General features: G+C 42.3%; 1 protein-coding gene across 4 annotated transcripts in view; it reads right to left on the bottom strand.

The window, feature by feature from the left end:
• Positions 1-9,929: 9,929 nt before the first annotated feature.
• The window catches only part of LOC138819703 (kinesin-associated protein 3), a 118,838-nt gene continuing 108,145 nt past the window's right edge, over positions 9,930-20,622 (bottom strand). For 3 of the 4 annotated variants that reach the window (XM_070011212.1, XM_070011213.1, XM_070011215.1), the window contains exon 20: positions 9,930-10,837. In XM_070011212.1, coding sequence (XP_069867313.1) covers positions 10,729-10,837 — 109 coding nt within the window. In that variant the 3' untranslated portion in view covers positions 9,930-10,728. Of the gene's footprint in view, positions 10,838-14,918; positions 14,988-20,622 lie in introns of all 4 variants that reach the window. The other variant, XM_070011214.1, reaches the window with a different exon arrangement.

The following is a 20,622-nucleotide window of genomic DNA, read 5'->3' as shown; positions in this document are numbered from 1 at the left end:
CTGTGACTCTGTAAGTGCGGAAGTGGTTCGGGCTGTCTATCCGGATAAAGAAATATCCAGGGAAAGGCACATTGAACATCTAGGGCCAAAGTCCCCGAAGTCCCTTCTGGACAGAGCTAAAGTTTATAACGAGTCCCAGAGAAAAGCCTTAGGACCAAATAGGAAAAAGAGAGAGAAAGACATGCAACAGCTGCTGTAGGATCACTGGCACCTATATATCCGTGCTCACTTCCCTTCCTTTGTTCCCCTCCACTATGGAGTCTAAGAGAACAAACTGTCCCTTTCTAAGCCTTCTTTGCAAACTGGGTCATCACCAGTCATAGCCAGTGAAATACAGCAAAGCTGTGACTAGGCTTGGGGGGGAAGGGCAGCGCGTGAGGAAGGAGCTTCTGCCTTCCGGATACAGGCAACGAATGTGGTGGCGAAGCAGCGGCTACTGCCATGGACAAGGGAGTGGCAGCGGGGTGAGCTGACGCGGAAGGACGGGATTCTCTGGCATCTCACACTCCCCGTGCAGAATTCCTATGTTCTTTTTTTCTTCCTTTTCCAAGAAGAATAGAAACGAATCCTGTGAAACTGTGCGTGGAATCTTTTTCAGCAATCTGACTGTGTCCCTGGCCTGCCCTCCAGGCCGTACCTCATCTCTGAGTCTCGCTGACATTCTCATTCATTTCCTTGCTTTCGAATCCAATGTCCAGCTATGGCTGAGACTCCTCCCTCAATCCAGGCCTCGTGGTCAGGACTCTACTTCTTTTTATTTTACAAATTAGTCCTACAAATATTCATGGGAGAAGCTATTTTCCTTTGGAACGAGTAGGGGCAAGCTGGGAGAGACACGTAGTGCTTTCCTTCCCAATATCATCTACTCATTCATCCAGTCCTGATGTTACTCGTCTGTGGTGATAGATTCCAGACTTACTCAAGTCACAAGTTGACTAGAACATTTTTGGTCTGATGGTGCTCTAGATGATTCTGTCCAGGGGACATCTGATTGGACGGTACTCCGACAGCACTTAGCACATTCAGAAGCCTAGAGTTAGGAGACAAAGTTTTTGGGTTTGGTCATGGGCCTGAACTCTGGGCCTGGGCGCTGTCCGTCAGCTCTTCAGCTCAAGGCAAGCGCTCTACCGCTTGAGCCACAGCACCACTTCTGGCTTTTTCTGTGTATGTGGTGCTGGGGAATCGAGCCCGGGTCTTCCCGCATGCGAGGCGAGCGCTCTACCACCGAGCCGCCTTCCCAGCCCTGGTGGCAGAATTTTTATTGCGAGTCTGCATATGGCTCTGCTTTGGCTCTGAGTCAGCCCTCTGAGCCCCTGGACTCATCTCCTCTGACAATGGAAGTGATTCACAGACGCTGCTAATGCCCTCCAACAACTTGTTCTCCCCCTTTTGAAGTGACTCCTTTGGCCATGAAAAGTCACTTCCAACACATCCGGAGATAGCACTGTTTTTTCTGAGTTAGAGACACCTGAAGTGCTTGTGTCTGTCCCTGAAGTGTGAATTACTTCTCAATTTCAAAATGCATACGAATCATTTGGGCATCTTGCTCCAGTAAGGAGGCAAATAGGAGGCAAACCATGAGTGAATTAGCCCGTCTGTATCTCCTTTAAAATACTTCAGCATGGAGATACACGTGTGTTTGCTAATCTGGATTTGTCTTTAGGGTTGGCTAGCGCATCCTCTGCAAGTGTGTTAGAGACACAGAAGCTATTACCTCACACTGGACTCTAAGCCTAGGGACTGTGTCCCGTGTGCTCAGAGCCTCTCTCCTGGGCCCGCGTCTGTCCCCGCTGGCCCGTGTGGTCAGAGTTCACGCCCACTGGTCTCCCAGCTGCTCCACGCCCGGCAGGCATTTGCCCTGGGACCTTTATCCGGCTCTTCCTGCAGCCTACTATTCTTTTCTCCTGGTTGGTCTTTTAGCCAAGGCTTTGGCTTCCCACGACAGTGGGCTTTTCACCTTCTGAATTGGAAACCTACCCTCTTGGACGCCATAGCCTCTGCCCTTCCTCCTGCTATGCTGCGGCGCCTCTTATCCTGGCCAGAATCGAGAGTTGCGGTGTAAACCCTAAAATGAATGGAGCCGGGGGTTAGGCAGGGTTCCTACCGCCTCCCTCCCCCCCAACACACACAACTACAAGTTGCCCAAAGGTCACTGAGACCTTACACAGAAAACCACGTCTACAAGGACGTCTGCCCACACTATTTAACCCTGCAACACACACTCTTGTTATTAATCATTGCGGCCTCTAAATATGTGATGTAATCCTGAGTTTAAAACTTCCCCTTTCACCAACCTCTATGAATTTGTCATAGTTCACTGTGACATGCATGTTCTCACTGCAATGCTCTATTGCCAAGTATTAGTTTTCTTTGGGTCTCCTCTGACTGCTACCAGGATTTGAACTGGGTGTGTGTGGCCGCTTTGGCTCATTGGCTAGCAGTCTACCAACCAAGCCATCCTCCAGCCTCTTTCTTTCTCATTTAGTTGACAATTAGAAATCACATGAAAATGGAGCTTTTTTCTCTTCTTCCCTCCCTCCCTCCTCCCTCCGTCCCTCCTTTCTTTTTTCTTGCAGGAACAACTAAAATAGGAGTTGCTACAAAACCCACCCCGCGCAGCCCCTGGGCTGGACTGTTGTCCCAGAGGTTGGCAGGCCTCCCCGGCTCCCGTGCGCCCCGGGCCGGCCTGTGGCTGGCTGGTCCGCGGGGCGCATGCTGCGTTGGGAACTTGGCTGTCTCCCCTTCAGCTTCATTGCTGCTTCCCAAGTGTCCAGCGCCGAGGCACCGTGGGGACAATATTCCAAACGAACGAGCCAGAACCAAAGGCCATAGCTCGTATGGCTCCTTTGATGTGAATGCCCACAGAGGCAGACCCATAGACGGATGGCGGCCTGGGGCTGGCCACCCAGGGGAGAGGGTGCTGCGGATGGGTAAGGGGGTCTTTCCAGAATGAGCCAAGGATTCTGGAACTTGTGGCAGTCATACAACCTCTGTGTACTGAACAAAAATAATCCCAATGAAGTGTTCATTTAAAATGGCTTCTCTAAGTAAAGAGACCAGGACACAAGAAGGAGGGGCACGGAAGGGCTGGAGGAGGTAAGGGGTCCCACGCCATTGTGCTAAGTCGTAGAAGATGGCATTTCTACCAACAGTTAATGTATTTATTCCACCCCCGTGTCTACTTTCCTCGAGAATGGCTGTGGCCTCCACATAACCGTAGATCGCGTTATTGTCTGCCGGTTTGCTGGGATTCTCTTCCATGCGCTCTGCTTCCAAGCGCACAGACTGCCTAATTGTAATGCTTTTTTTCTTTCTAGTCATTGCTTTCTTTGCTACGCTGAAGTTGAATGCTGTTGAATTCCAGGTGTGTATGTTTCTTGACCCGAAAAATGTTCTTCCATACTCTGAAGAGATACACAACACACATTAATTTGGAAAATAACTGTCTCTTTAAGTAGAGCCTCATTCCTTCTATTCACTTTTGGAACTTTCCACACTGTATCTGATCTCTCTCTCTCCCTGTCCCTCCCTCCTTCTCTGATTCGGATCCCATATAATGATTTTAAACACTACTATCAATTCCATCACACATGTAAGAATGATTCCCGCCTCCCACCTCTTTCCCTACCTGAAATCCGAAGTGGCTATGCATACCAGAACTAGGTGAGAAAAAAAAAAAAAAAAAAAAGGATTCATCATTCCCTACCTAGAGAAGCACCCGGCTGGCATTGCAGATTGTCTTCAGCAAAGTCTAGTCATGCGTGTGTCCTCCCTGTGGGTCCTGGGGCTTGAGCTAAGGCATTAGCTATCGCTTATCATTTTCACTTAAGGCTGGTGCTCTACCACTTGAACCACAACTCCACTTCTGGCTTTTTGGCAGTTAATTGGAGATAAGCCTCACACACTTTCCTATCTAGGGGTTCTAATAGCAGCCCTCGGGTCTCAGCCTCCCGAGTAGCTAGGATTACAGAGGTGAGCCGCCTGTCCCCTGCTGCTTGCAATGCTTTTATTATCATTTACCGCAAGGCTGAGTCTTCTTTTCCCTTTGCCTTTGGCTGGAAGCAGCCTCTCAGGCCCATGCAGTGGCTGTGCAGTGGACAATGGAGAACAGACTTGGCATTGACCTCCATTGTTTGTCCCATGCAGTGAGACTTGTTCCCGCCTTTTCTTTTACCTTGCCTGGTGGAGTGACTCCTTTCTCGTCCGGGCAGGCGCGTTGGTCGGTTCTGGTCCTGAGACAGAAGCAGGCCCTGGTACTCGGTGTGGTTGGTGCTCCACAGGCTTCAACCTTGACTAGACCTTGCTGCTCTAGAGCCGGTCCTGGGGCCCCACATGGGGTGTGGCAGGTGCTCCAAGGGCAGCAGGGACACCTTGTAATCCCTCCTACCTCCTATCTTGATCTCTGTGCATTCTGGTTTCTAAAAGTCTAGCATGGCTTTCTCGCCATCTCTGTTAATCTGCTTAATGCAAATGTATTTTCTATCTGGAATGGAATCCTAGACTATATTTTGTATATACAATGTTACTTTTCCACCTCTGATCTTTCCTATTATTTCCTGCTCATATGTTTAATACTTTGTTTTAAAAATAATTTCATTGTTATTAAGCTGACTTGTTTTGTCAGCCAGGGGATGAGTATGTGTCTTTGCTTTGGGCAATGTCAACCCTCCTTTGCATTCTCCCGGTCCCCCCGCCCCCCATCCCTGTCCAGAAGTTACACAGGTCACTTCCCACATAGTGTACACTGAATAGCATGACTGCATTTGTTTACCCTTCCTCCATTTCTGCAACCCCCCCCTTTACCTCCTAAAAGAAAAAAAAAACACCACCACCACCACCACCACTACCACCCCACATTTCCATTTCCTGGAGTTGGTTTCAATAAATAGTATTTTAAATGTTCAGAGAAAGTTACACCTTTGTGTTCCTCCCCTAAGGGTATCTCCCTTTACTGTGTTTGTGAATGCCTATACAGTCCTGTACATGTCAGCACATCTGAGAGAAACCATGGTCTCTATGTCTGAGCTTGGCTTTTCTTAGGTAGCATTATTTGTTCTAGGTCCATCTATTTCCCTGCAAGTAACAAAATCTTATTCTTCCTAATGGATGAGTACAATTCCATTGTGCACAGGTACCATATTTTATCGATTCACTCATCTGTTGTTGGACATGTGGGCTGTTTCCATAGCTTGGCTATTGTGAACAGTGCAGCAGTGAACATGGATGTGCAGGTGTCTTTACTTGTCTCCTGACTCATCATGACCTAGGGAGATGAGTGGTGTGGCTGGGCCATAGGGAAGTTTTTATTAATTATTATTATTATTATTATCAGTCGTGGGGCTTGAACTCTGGGCCTGGGCGCTGTCCCTCAGGTCTTCAGCTCAAGGCTAGTGCTTTACTTCTTGAGCCACAGTGCCACTTCTGGTTTTCTGAGTGGTTTATTGGAGATGAGAGTCTCACGAACTTTCCTGCTCAGGCGGGCTTTGAACCACGATTCCCAGATCTCAGCCTCCTGAGTAGTTAGGATTACAGGCATGAGCCACTGGTGCCCACCTATGTTGTTGTTGTTGTTGTTTTTTTTGTCAGTCACAGGGCTTGAACTCTGGGCCTGGGCGCTGTCCCTGGGCTCTTCAGCTCAAGGCTAGGGCTCTACCGCTTGAGCCACAGAACCACTTCTGGCTTTCTGGAGATAAGAGTCTCATGGACTTTCCTGCCTGTGCTGGTTGAACTGCAATCCTCAGATCTCAGCCTCCTGAGCAACTAGGATGACAGGTGTGAGCCACCGGCGCCCAGAGTCCGTGTTTAATTTTTTGAGGAACCTACAAAGTGCCTTCCCAAGTGGTTGTACTTAGTTTACATTCCCACTGAGAGTGCACTAGGGTTCCTTTTTCTCTTACATCCCTGCTAGTATTTTTTTAATTTTTAAAATATATATTTATTGTCATTGTACAGATAACGTACAGAGGGGTGAGAGTTCCATAAATCAGGTAGCGAGTAAGTTCTTTTTGAACAGTTTCACCCCTTCCCTTGCTCTCTCCTATCCCTACTGACAAGTTACATAGTTCATTTTGAACATAATTTCTAGGGAGTATCACTGCTACATTTGTTCACGCTTTGCCCCGCCCTGTGCCCCCTCCACCTACCCACACCAAAACAGATACACGTATAAACAAAAGGTAAAGAAAACAAAAACAGTAAGAACCACCCCCCACGCTTCCATTTCTTGGAGTTCATTTCCATATTTTCTGTGGTCATATGCACGTAGCTATTGAGCTTTTGTGATCCTCTCTTAAGAATATCTTCCTTTGGTCTCACTGAATGTCTAGAGAGCTGTTTATGACCAGTTTAATTGGGGTGAGATGGAATCTTCAAAGTTTTGATTTACATCTCTTTTATGGCCAGGAACGTTGAACGTTTTCTCATGTGTATTTGCCATTCTTAAATTGTTTTTTTTTTTTTTTTTTTTTTTGGTCCGGTCGTGGGGCCTGAACTCTGGGCCTGGGCACTGTCCCTCAGCTCTTCAGCTCAAGGCTAGCGTTGTACCACTTGAGCCATAGTGCCACTTCCGGCTTTTTTCTTTTTGCTTATGTGGTGCTGAGGAATCGAACCCAGGGCCTCATGCATGCAAGGCAAGCGCTCTACCACTGAGCCACCTTCCTAGCCCCATTCTTAACTTCTGAACAGTCTCTCAAGCGCCTTTGCCCATTTACTAATGGCTTATTAGTTTTGAGGGGTGTTACATTTTATGAGCTCCTTGTACATTTTGGGTATTAGGCCTTTGCCAAATGTATTGCTGGTAAAGATCTTCTTCCTGCTGGCTGTCCTTCGAGTTTAGGAACTGTCTTTTGCTGTAATCCCACTTGTCAAGCGCCTCTATTGCTGTGCTCCTGGGACTCTTCAGAAAGTCCCCACCTCTACTTAGAAGTTCTGTTTCTCCTACTCCCTCTTGCAGTAGTTTCAAAGTTTCAGATCTGACATTGAGTTCTTTGATCTACTTTGAGTTGATATTGGTGCACGGTGGCAAACAGGGATTCAATTTTAGTTTTCTACATATGGATGTTGTTTTCCTGACTCTAATTATTAAAGAGTCTATCTTTTTTTCCGCTGTATAGCTTTGGCTTCCTTGTCAAATATCAAGTAACTGTAGGAGTATGGGATTATTTCTGGGACTTCTAGTCTGTTCCATTGATCTTCCAGCCTCTTTTTGTGCCAGTACCAAACTGTTCTTGCTATTATAGCTGTGCAGTAGAGCTTGAGGTCTGGGATTGTGATACCACCAGCAATTTTTCCCTTTTTCTTTTTGCCTAGCTCTGCTTTGGATTCTTTTCTCTCTCTCAGTCAAGAATGTCATTGGGATTTTGATGGGGATTCCATTATTTGCATTAAAAATGCATTATTTTCACAATATTCTACCTATTCATGAACATGGGAAGGCTTTCCATTTCCTGATGTTGTCTGTAATTTCTGTCTTCGGATTTTTCCTCCTTCAGATTTTTGTATAGTTTTCACTATAGGCATCTTTTGCTTGCTTGGTTAGGTTTGTTGCCCCCATTTTTTTAGGCTATTGCAAATGGAATTGTTTTCTCAATTTGGCTTTTGATTTTTGTGGTTTTTTTTTTTTTTTTTGTCAGTCTTGGGGCTTGAACTCTGAGCCTCGGCACTGGCACTGTCCCTGAGCTCTTCAGCTCAAGGTAAGCGCTCTACCACTTGAGCCACAGCACCACTTCTGGTTTTCTGGTGGTTAATTGGAGATAAGAATCTCACAGACTTTCCTGCCCAGGCAGGCCTTGAACCATGATCCTCAGATCTCAGCCTCCTGAGTAGCTAGGATGACAGGCGTGAGCCACCGGCTCCAGGCTGGGTGGGTTGATTTTAATGAGCATCTTTAACAGATTTATTCTGCATTCTCTGGGTAGTGGGGTGAGGAGCCTTGTCTTTCTGCTCACTTCTTCTTTCTCTCCAGGTGGCTTGCCTCCTCACTTCATGGTGGTCTTCCTGAGGCTTGGGTTTGGTTGGCGCACAGCGGTGGGAGGCCCGTGGCTCGGAGCGGGAGGAGCGCTCCTCCAGGGGGAGTTAGTGCAAAGACAGACAAGCGTGGCCGCTCAGGGAGGGAGTCTCCTCTCCTCAGCTCAGGGACTCCCGAGTTTGAAAGCACTATCCCTCCCTCCAGCTCAGGTCCTGGCCTTAAAACCACACCATGCATCTTGAATTATTCTGTCATGTGCATTTTTCTTTTCAGGAAGAATGTTTTACACTGGTGGTAACTACGAAATCACAATTTATCCTTTGCAAAGTCTGCTTTCATGGCTCATACCCATCATTCAGCGGCTTTCTAAGGCTAGGCTGAATCTTGCCTGGTTTACAAAAGCAGCTATCGATGACTCTGGGCAGTGGTGGGGGAGTGATGGGCAGTATAGAGAGTACAGAGTCTGAAATGTTAGGATATCTATCTCCGTCATGAAACAGAAACCAAGTATTTGAGAAAAATATCATCAAGTGTAGTATTTTTGAGTTCTAAATCAACAAAAACAACTCTATTGTTCCTACTCCTGCTTCTGCCTGAAAGTAATTTGCTTCTTTAAAGCTTTTTATGTTTCTTCCCAAGATTAATTTTTTTTTTCAATGCTTCGTTCATGGAGGAAAACATTGTACTGCTAAGCTATCTTCCTATTCTGGGTTTCCAAGATTGTGGGGCCTGAACTCTGGGCCTGGGCGCTGTCTCTCAGCTCTTCAGCTCAAGGCAAGCGCTCTACCACCTTCCCAGCCCAAGATTGTAGAAATTTTAATTGTTTTTCCTCAAGAAATTTCATAGTGTATGTTGTAAAAGCTGGATATCATCTTAATTTGTAATCACTCTGGTGAGGCTAAACTTATAAATACCCAAGGCCAAACTCACTTGTTCTCAAAGTACAAAAGAATTTTCAAGAATATTCTTCCTTATTAACCCTTCATAAATAAAGCCATGGCAAACCAGTCTATGCCTTGATGGAAAGACGAAAATTTCTACATGTGTGAAGTCTTAAAAGAATAAAAACATATAGGGAGAGTAGTCAGAGCTCTGGAAATGAATGATACAAATTGTGGAATGTTCTTATCCTAAATCAATTTGTAAGTGTGAGAAAGTTAAAGCTACAGAATGGTTGCTTTATTTTTCATCAATAACACTTAAAATATTTATACTTTGTGCATATGATAAATAACAAGAAAATACTTAAGTCATATCACTGACTAAACAATAAGTATGTGCAAGTCATTTAGTCTCTACTGGCCTCAGTTTTCTTTCAATTAAAAATGAGAGTTTGACAGGGTTGATTCTAAGGCCCTTTCTACGTTTAATATTTTGGGGATACAGTAGAAGCTATGATGATAAATGCATGTTTTCTGAAGGATTAGTGAGGCTTGAGTTCAAGGGCATAAGTCACATCTTACATGTACATTGCCTAAAGAACTTTATCTACATTCTTATACATATCAGATAAGGAAAATACATGTTGATATTTTTAATGAAATTGTTCTTTCAAATAAGTTGATAAACTGAATTATTTCAAAGGAGTTTTCCCAGTGCTACTACTTTATGGTAAAAATGTATAGATTAGGCTAAACAGTATGGTTAATGTCATTTTAAATTTAAGGATAGAAATCTTGTCATTAAAACTTCCTATTTTCTTTGACAGGTTATGAAGAAACTATAGATTATACTTATTTCACTTAGTTTTTCAAGTAAAGGTGAATGAAGTACCTATAACCAATTAGTGATTTTCCTATTACCTAACTCTACCTTATAGAATATTAAGTGAACAAACTGAAATTAATTGAAATAGTCAACTTGATTGAAATAGTCAATTCCTTAGCCTTCTTCAATGAGGCTAAAATAATTGCCTTTTCCATACTTTATAGTCTAAATTTCATGAAGAATAAAACTGAGAAGCTGACATAAATCCAGTTTTATTTGTGTTAGTTGTCGGAGGCTTTGTTATTAGTCAGGAAATCAAATTGCTTAAGAGACTATACTTGATCTATACCACCACTTACAGCATAGGTTCCACCGTTAATAAAAGCTCACAGTTAATCACTTGGTGGAGGACGCTTTCAGGTACAGTATGAAGTAAGGAGCGGAGGTTCTGCGGGAGGCGTGACGCACGGTGGAGGCAGGAGGAGAGGGAGGATTACAGAGTCAAGGCCAGTCTGGTCTACATAGTGAAACACTGTCTCAAAAAAGAAAAAAAAAGAAAACCCAAGGTCCTTCTTTTAATAAACTTTAAACAGAGAACATGTCACATGAAATGCTAAAGAGTTTATAAGCAGGGAGAAAATGAAATTCATGTGTATCCTATGCGGCATGTCTCTTCTAATAAAACACAGTAAAGGCAAACACATGACTTTGGTTCATTCATTTGCACTTTATGCTGGGTTTTAATAGAAATTAAATTAGTCACGTAATACGCACAAGGTAGCATTTGTCTTCCAGTCTAGTAGCTTTTCAACATCCACAGGGAGTCTCAGAGAAGTGGTGTTCAGCATGGTGATGCTGCTGGCTGAATGAGCAGCATTCGCATCGACCGTTCGTAACAGAAGACAGGGGTTGGACTTACTCTCCAGCAAACAACGTGGACACATAAGAAGCACAGACCCACAATAGTATCAACATGCATTATTAGGCCAAGTTTCAAAGTTAACCTAACCCACAGGGATTTCTTCTAGGAGGAGAGCGCACAGATGGGGATGACTTTATCGAGGTCCATAGCCGTAGTAGTAAGGCTCATCGGGGCGGAATCCGTAAGCGGTAGCAGGGCGTGTCAGGATGCCCACCGGCTGGCCAAAGCTATCCATTGCAAGGCTGAAAGGAGGAAAATCAGTGGTGAGCAGGTTAAATTAGAGACCTCAAACCAAACACTATACTGCCAAGAGTCTCCTGCTAGCAGTCACAGTTATTTCTACTGGTATCACTGCTTTTTTCTTCTCATTCACATGTAATAAAATATTTATTTCTAAAAATATGTATGGAACTCGGCCAGGCGCCAATGGCTCATGCACGTTATCTTAGACATTCAGGAGGCTGAGACATGGAGGATCACTGTTTGAAACCAGCCTAGTAGAGAAGCCTCTAAGACTTCATTCTCCAAAATAACCAGCAATGACTCCAGTGGTAGAGCCCCAACAAACTCCGAAAACACAATCCAGTGCCAGGAAAAAGTCAAATCTATAACAGAAGGCCCTAACATAGTCTAAGAATCAGATCAAATACTCCTGGCTGAATAAATTATTCATATATATGGCTCTTTGTGACAAAATATAAAGTGATTTTACATACTAGCAATAATCAGTATGTGGCTAGAAAATGATAAAATTAAAGCTATAGAAAAAAGTTCTGCGCTTGAAAGTCTGTCCCGTGAAGACAGGGGCAACTCTCCCTCTGTTAGGACAGGCTGCTAAACCCGTGGCCAGATCGCAGCACACGCCCCAGAGGCACAAGGGATGCCTCCCAATGGGAAAAGGAGCGTCAGCAGCGGCGAGCGACAACCAACCCATTACAGGTTCTGATTCAACTACGGTGTGGAAATTAAAGTGGAAAGGTCACCTTTTGAGTTGGAAAGGCAGCCTGAAGCATACATATACTTGCAATTACTTTAAAAATTTATTCTTGCACTCAAGATAAACTACTTCAAAGGAAATCCATTCACCAAGTGCTTTTCAGGAATGAGTGAGCTACGCAGCGCTCCGGAGAGGTGACCCAGCGCCCGCCTCTGCCACAGAGCGGCCAGCACATGCTCATGCACAGCGCATGCAGCCCAGGCATGGACTCGCCAGGGCGATTCCAACCAAAGGAAGCAATTATAATGTGCAAGTGTAAGCTTCGAAAAATGGACCGAAATGACTGAAGGCTGAGATTGCACTAGATGGAAACATGCTTCACACCTGTGAAACCTCAACGTGATTAAAAATACGTTCCCTCAACAAAGTGAGATTAAGTTGAAACATTTTACTAACCAATTAAGATTTTGGATAATGTGCGTGCATGCGTGTGTGTGTGCATGTGTGTGTGTGTGTGTGTGTGTGTGTGTGTGTGTGTGTGCATGCTCATGGGTGTGTATGACAGAACTGAAGAGCATATGCAAAGAATCAGAATGCATGAGACATATACTTCATGTGAATCTACCTCTCAGGGGAGTAGAATTTCTAAAATGTAAGTTTCCGTTAGTATCTATACTGAGTAATCCTAGACAAATAAAAATTTGAGTGTTCCTTCATTATGAAAAATAGCATGTATATAATTTCCAAAGTTGGTTGAAACTCATAAGTCTGAAGTCTATTTTGAAATGGTTAAAATATAAGCATCACTTCTTACCTTGGTAACGTGGAAAATAAATTTAAAATTTGAGATTATATATACACACACACATATGGTTCTTTATTATATGCATATGTAAAATGTACATCATATATGTATAACATGTATAATATATATATGTATGTATATATATATATATATATAAATATATATATATTTGTGCCTGTCCTGGCGCTTGAACTCAGGGCCTGGACACTGTCCCTGAGCTTTTCTGCTCCAAGCTAGTGCTCTGCCACTTCAGACATAGCTGCTCCTCGGACTTTTTGGTGGTTAATTGGTGCTAAGGGGCTTTGAATCTTGACCCTCAGATCTCAGTCTCTTGAGTAGCTGGTATTACAGTCATGGGATACTGGTGCCTGACAGAACTTAATACTAGTTTAAAAGTAGCTTAAAAGGTAATTTAGAATTTATTGGATTCAATGAACTTCTGTTCATTCTCAAGATATACCTGTATCAGTTTAGAATTACAGAAAAAGCTGGCTGTTGATATGTTTTCTCCCGTGGGCTGAGGATAGCAAACTACATGTGCACCTAGAAAGCTCTCAGCTACCTAAGGATTGATCGTATGTGTGCAGATTGCAATTCAGTCTCCTTCATCTCTCTACGCATCACCTGCCTTTTATTGCTCCATACCTCTTTTAACATTTCCAATGAGGGCGAAAGCTGAAATTAATTGTCCTCTTTTCTCAATTTAGGGACTATGGTCACATAATGGATTACTGAACAAATATGAAAAACTATCTTCAGAACAGAGCATCTCACAAAGGACCTTTTGCCTAGTGTTGCAATTCTGCTACAAGAGGACGGTCCTCCACAGGGCGTTCAACCGCTCACTCAGAACAGAGCTCCTCTCCAGCGGCGGTGCTGGCAGCAGCAACCAAGTGGCTCCTTGGTGACAGGGTGACCTGGACCCCTATATCAGGAGTTCTGACTGAAAAAACTGGGTCCTCAATGAGAAAGGACAGTTAAAGGCTCCTGGGGCTTTAAGAGGTTCTCCGGGGTATCTCCAATGTCAACTTCTATGACTCCTAGGCAAACTTCTGTAATTTTTCCTATGTGCTTTGCCAACAGTGAAAATAACTTTAGTTGTGCCACATGGGTGATATTTTCTATTGTAAATTATATAACTTTTCGAACATATCATTTAGGAAAAATTAGGAAAGAAAATTTGAAACTGACTCTTAAAGCAAGCTTTTTAAATATTTAATCATAATGATTAATTTGAAGGAACGCTGTGAAGTTTATGGGTACCTTTGTATTATACAAGAGCAACTAAAATAAAGTAATATTTTAAAAATCAAATTCTCTCTGAATCTACAACTTGCTTCTTTAATATCTGTTTTGAGTCTGTCTAATGGGCAGAGGGAGGGAGGGGCAGAAATACTTCCAGAATGCTCAAACCTGAGGTAGGCATTCTTTGGGAACACGTCATACTAATCTTACTTGTGTCTTGAGATAAGGATGTAGCCTTGCTAATATGGGTCTGATTCAAATCTAGGAGAATCTATAGTGAGTACTCCTTTAAATCAGGCGTCAGAGATAGGGACATATATGTTCTGCCAAGGGCCATTTGGGTATTCACAATATCATTCTTGGGACGCACACAATTATCAGATGGTTAGGGACAGCTGATGAGACGTGTCTGTCACATTGTACACCAAATGGTTGCTCAGGCCAGATCCTTCAAATAGAAATATAGAGACTCTTTATGTAAATTCTAAAAGGGATAGAAATCAGGCTTACAAAAGAGCCGTGCTATAGCAAAAACTGTTCTTTTCTGATTCAGGAAGATTTGACTTGAACAACATCAGAACTGGGGAAACACCTCTCTCATGTGCTGTCTCTGCTCTTCTCCTGTGTGACCATTCTGCTTTAGATTATAGTTTGTGTGTGTGTGTGTGTGTGTGTGTGTGTGTGTGTGTGTGTGTGTGTGTGTGTGATCGGTTACTTAAGCGGATGGAAGCTCACTGTCAACAGTATGTCTCTATGTGTGTATATTCTTTTCCTGTCACTTCAAACCCACATAAAAAGTTACATTTCCTTCTGCATTGACCTAAGGAGCAACCGTACTACTTTTTCTTCACAATTAGATAGTGATAGTTAGCCTTTATCCTAGTGTTCAGATAATGGATTTGGGGCCTTTCCCCATTCAGTATTTTTTTTTTTGTATAAATTGTGTGAGAAGATAACCAAGAATAGTAAAGACAACAAATTAATATATTAAGTTTTAGAACCTAATAACTGTGAATTCTTTAAAGTGAAAAATTATGTTTAAAATTCACCAACAAATATAAATTCACTTCTGAGTTGGTTTGTACAAATGTAGAAATCTAGCATACAGGAAGCAGGAGAATGAAACTGGTCTAAGTATTTATGAGGCTTGAAACAGACCCTTCACAGCATTCATTAGAAACCTGAACTTGGGATGATTCACAGGGAAAACAGAAATCTGTAAATGACACGTGGCGCTTCGCATGCAGCACATTACAAGGAAACACAGCCAGCATGGGGCCTAGGATCCTCAGGGCACTGATCTGACAGTCCTGTGGTGGGGAAGCAGGTCACCTACCTCTGGCTGTTTGTGAGCTTTAATTAGTGCATGTTTGTAAAGCACTTTGAAATCCTTGGATGACAAGTGCTGCATAAGTGAAAAGTATCATCATTATTTGATTACAATTAGATACAGTGATGTCTTTTTCTTCCTTTATATTTTAGGTCAGCAATATAAAGACATGGCGAGTAAAACATTCATGAATGAATACACTCAACCCACTTGTTTCATATGCTCAGATGAGCTTTAACTTGAAAACAGTTTCAGAATTGGTGTTTACCCTTCCGTTCACAACATCCTGGCTGGCCGGGGAGGATCCGCGGCTGTGAGTGCGCCCCTGAGACACAGTGCTCATGACTGCCAAGGCGGTCCGCGGAGCTGCCAGCAGGTTTTATAACCTCTTCCAGCCTGGAACCTCTTTGACAGAACCGCCTCACACGCAGCGGTGGGCTGGGCTTGTATGCTTTGGAGCCAGTGAGCATGGGAAGACTGATTTGGTCAGGTGTGATGGTATACTACTCTAGTATGTGTGTAATTAGTAGAAAACAAAAAAATTAATTCTTACAGAAGAATCCTGGAGGCTAGAAATCCTTCATAGAAACTAGTTAGTTCTATTTTATAATATTATATATTTCCAGGCATTATATATATATATATATATATATATATATATATATATATATATATATATATATATATATATATATATATATACTATCTTTTCTTTTTTTTGGGGGGGGGGGTCTGGTCGTGGGGCCTGAACTCTGGGCCTGGGCGCTGTCCCTCAGCTCTTCAGCTCAAGGCTAGCGCTCTACCACTTGAGCCACAGTGCCACTTCCGGCTTTTTTTTTCTGCTTATGTGGTGCTGAGGAATCAAACCCAGGGCCTCAGGGATGCAAGGCAAGCGCTCTACCACTGAGCCACCTTCCCAGCCCTTTTACTATCTTTTCTATTAGAATGTGGGTACCACAAAAGGCCAAGACTGTCTTATTTTTGGTATGACCGTCGCATTTAACATAGAGCAGACTTTAAAGAAGTATCCAAATGCATGGATTGAGAAGTCACAAAGGATAGGCAGGATTTCAGAGCTGAAGAGAGGGAGATGTTAACAGCAGCCTAAGGAACCAACAGCAAGAACCAACCATAAACAGACTTAAGTTTAAAGACACAAAGCTGTGCTCTAAGTTTGCAGTGCAAGTAGGAGGTAGAAAGGTAAATATGGAAAGCGAAGGAAGGGCCAGATCCTGAGACTCTATAGAGGGCAGTGTATGCCTGCCCTCCCAGTTAGGAAAGCAGGAGACAGAGATGGGTGGAAGTTCAAGGCATGCCCAAACCAAAAAATGAACACGATGCAGCAGGGTGCTGGTGGAGCCAGTCTCGTCTTCAGATGCGATTTCCAATTAACCAGCAAAAATTCTGGACTGGAGGTGAGGCATAAGGGGTAGAATGTCAGTTGTGAGAGAAAAAGCTGAGCAAGATCGAGGTCCTGAGTTCAAGCTCTGGGACCAAGCAAATACACAGACCAAACCCGGGTGTGGTGGCACATGCCTATGCTCCCATCTTCATGGGGAATTGGAGGCAGGAGAGTCATGGTCTGAAGCCATTCCCTGGCAAACGCAAGGCCCTGTCTACAAAAGGCAGAAGGGTGAGGGGTGTGGCTCAAGTAGCAGAGTGCTTGCCCAACCCGGGTTGAGAACCCAGTGAGACAGAATACTCTTAGCACACTATACACTCTGGGGGAGTTGCGAACGGCTGTAAGACAGCAAGTGACAAGTTCTGTGGTAGGAAAGGGGTTCAGAGGCAAAGGCATGGGAAACACTGCAGAGACTATTACGGCTGTCCAGCTGTGAGACGGTAAGGGCTGGGAGGCAGTGACTGCAGCAGTGACCACACATGCTCTATTTGGCAACAAAAGAAGACGTCTTTCCTCTTCTCAAATGAGTTTTTAGTTATAACTGCTCGTTGAGAACTGAGAATGAAGGCAGAGAAGTTAACAACTGGCCGAAAAGTTTAAAGGCTGCAGTTAATGAACATGAAACATTATTTTGCTTCTGTAGTATAGGAAAATGCTTCATCAAATAACTCAGAGGCTGCGGTATTTCATGTAGGTGAAATTAAATAGCACAAGAAAACTGCCTCTGTTTAATAGGAGGAGAACATTTTCTTCTTCAAATTATGAAAAGAAAGTAAGAGAGAAGTAAGGCCTATAAAATAATACCTAACATTTGTAAAGTGCTGTATGATTAGATCTACATGCCTGTAGTTTACAGACTAGCCACTAGATGGAGATCTTGTACTGCCACTGAGTACGCCTAATGCACAAGGCCTAACAAATTTAAACTCCGTAGACTTAACATTAATAGAAATGAACAGGATGTGGTTTGTAGCGCTTCCTCTGATGATCAATCCATCATTTTATAAATGTGAAATAATTGAGAGCTAAACAGGAATATCAGTTATATGCAAAAACTTTCATGACATGCAAAAAGCATTTGTAAATGTGGGGACCTAAGAAAACAGGCTGGAAAGATGTCAATCATCGTGGACACAGAAAAAATACAGTGCACACGCACACTCACAGTGTTAACATGGTTCCTTGAAGTAATACCAATGGTGTCTTTTTTTCTATAAAATTTACCTATAATACACACACACACACACACACACACACACACACACACACACACACACACACACACACACACACACACATTGCTCAAAGGTATTACTTTTTACTTTGAACACACATTACTGTATTACTAAGAAATTGAAATCCAGGAGCATAGTTAAGTAGTCTTCACTAATATATAAAATACGATATACATTATTATATATTAAGTTTCACATTTCACATTTTTCTTTCATTCTTAATCTTTACATGCATAGGAAAACTTCTTTCATTATGATGAAAACAAATGTCTAATGTATCTTAAAAAATCATAGTTTGCATGAAATCAAAGTAGTATTTTCTCCCAAATTAAGGGCAAATTAAGTGAGTAGTAGGAGGCTGTATTTAAAGTACTCATCTGGAGTTTATTAAAAAAAATTCATATAGACATCTGTCAGCTCTAAGAAAAAAAACTACTACCTTGGGGACAGATTTCTTCAATTTAGTGACTATGCTGAGATGCTTCAGATAAACTAATTTGTACTAATGATGGAGGGAGCATGTGTAAAATAGTCACTAATCTACTCCAAATGGTAAAGAAATCCTACTTCACTCACTTGAGTCTGGGCATGAATTTCTCCTTTCTTGCACTACACCTTAATCTGTTAATTCATCTCAAGCTATTTTACTGATTATATTATTTTTACGTGGGCCTTTTAAAATTAGAATTTTTATTCGACTTTGTCATTGCACTGTTTTCTATTAAAACTTACCATGTTTCGTACTCAGTGAGATTCTTCTCTTAATTCTAGTTTGCCTAGTGTATCTGATGATTTTCCTTCATTATGACCCTTTCATTATATGCTTTCTAATTTTTTTTTTTACTGTGTTTAAATTCAATCTTTTCCCTGTTGTTTCTTGAGTTGTAGTAATATTTCTGGAGAGAGAATTTTTTAATGACATACCTGGGGTTTGGTGAACTATCATTTAACAATCTGTGTTTTGTTTTGTTTTTCAGTACTAGGATTGACTTATGGTCTCATGCTTGCTGCCATCTGAGCTACACCACTAGTTCTATTGCTTCTATTTTGGATCTCATTCTAATCTTACGAGGGCTAGTCTTGGGCCACCATCTTCTTACTTCTACCTACCAAGTAGACGAGGCCACAGGTGTGTGCCACCTTGCACAGGTTGGTTTTTGGAGACACGGCCTCATGAACTTTTCCCCAGACTGGATTTGATCCTCCTCTCACTGGCAGATTCTTGAATTTATTTAATATAAGGTCTGAACCTGCGCAGGTGATCGGAACAAGCTTGTGGTTTTTCCTTCTCGTGGGTCACTAGCTCTCCTACACAGGGTTTTGCAATGCAAGACAAGGTTTAGGTGTTTCTCTGGACTGGTGGATTAAAATCAGTACATTCTCTTTCATTTGAAGAAAAAGGCAGGTAGCTCTTTGAGGAGCCTGGGTTTTTTGGAGAACTGAATTTCATCTTCCTATACCCGTATCAATGCTCCTGTGGGTGGTTATTTAATTTTTTGGCACTTAAAATATTCCTGTCATTTGTGCAACTTTGCTCATGTCCTACACGATTGTGTCACACTTCCCGTCTTAACATTTCTGTGCATCTATAACGGGGAGTCTTCCAAGTGAGTCTAGGCTGCCCTCTTGACGCGAGTCCTTTCCATTTTCTTACTTAATCTGTTCTGCACTAAGAACCTTTGTATCCTTGTGAGTCAAAACTGGCTTTCTTAAAGAGAACAATGATTTAGAAAAAGTGACTTACATTATTAACAGGCATTTTATTTGCCCTGATTTGTAGCTAACAACAGAAAGGAGACTCTTTGTAGGCACTAATGGCAGTCGTCAGATAAATGATCAAGCTGAAGTGATAACAATGCTTTAGTGAATGCATTCAGTATCAAGCAATGTCTCATTTCACACCATCAAATGCCGGGGAACGCGATGAGTGGCTGAAACAGCCTCTCGGCCAATAAACGGCGCCATTAGCACCTCTTCTAAATAACTGTTTGTTACTCATTCAACATTTATATAATCTGTCCTAATGCCCTGATTTTTTTAGGTTACAGAAATTACAGCAGTTAAGTTTAGAGAATATCAGCGAGTAGCAATGCGTTCTCAGTGCCAGTGTAACCAGACCGTCTGGTACTGCGTGAGTTAAACCCTGAGCACCACAGCTAATTACTGTGTAATGCTAACCTTAGTTGCTGGTTCATTTTGAGACTCTTTAAAATATGAACTGTGTATTTTACCCCTATGCACTCTCTTAATGATTTGTTTTTTTAGACTGAAATCACTTCCAGCCATCAGTTATACTCTTAGTCTCTACATATGCACTTTTGCAAGCACAAATATTTCTTTTTCCTATTGGTCTGCCAGCCCTGTCAGAGCAAATTTTACTTTAAACTAAATGCTATGATACTTAAAACCTCTTGGATTACTCAGGCTGCTAGTGTGATCTATGACCTTGTAAGAATGACAGCTGAACCTTCCAATTTGCTTACACTGCTGGTGGAGCTGGAGAGCACATGCCAGAAAGGAAAATGTTTCTGATGTTGAACAGAGAGAATTCCTGTTGGAGGTGGGAGCAGGAGGCTATTAAGTACTGAAAAATACTAATAAGAAATGAAAAGAAACTAAACATGCTGTAAAGTTGAATACCTAAAACATAATTCAAGAGCTAAGGTTAGCAATCAAACTCTTTAGCTGGTCTAGCTGGTTCAAACATGAGTAACTCTAATTTAAGTTCCAACTAGAATCTTTGTCATAATGCACTATCAAAATGAACAAGTTCAAGAAGTGGAATATAAGATAAACTTATCCTAAGTAATACACGGAATAGGATATATAAATTTTCTATCATTATTAGTTAGGATTCTGACAAATGAACAAAATCAAAAAAGTAATGTCGATTTTCTAACAACATGCTTAGCCCTGGGGACATAGTATCAGTCTCCTTTAAATGAAATGTTAATATGAACTTTCTGTAAACTCATGTTTCCAAAGCCTTTAAAATAGATAGTAAATAGTTCAGGATACCTTTCTGTAGCTTGAAGTGCTTACTTTACTACCTTACATAAGATGGGGACAAAGG

The sequence above is a fragment of the Dipodomys merriami genome, unplaced genomic scaffold (genome assembly GCF_024711535.1).
Source record: "Dipodomys merriami isolate MVZ:Mamm:240054 unplaced genomic scaffold, mDipMer1.0.p SCAF_81, whole genome shotgun sequence".
In the NCBI taxonomy this organism is placed as follows: domain Eukaryota; kingdom Metazoa; phylum Chordata; class Mammalia; order Rodentia; family Heteromyidae; genus Dipodomys; species Dipodomys merriami.
This window is presented reverse-complemented; position numbering and strand designations above follow the sequence as displayed.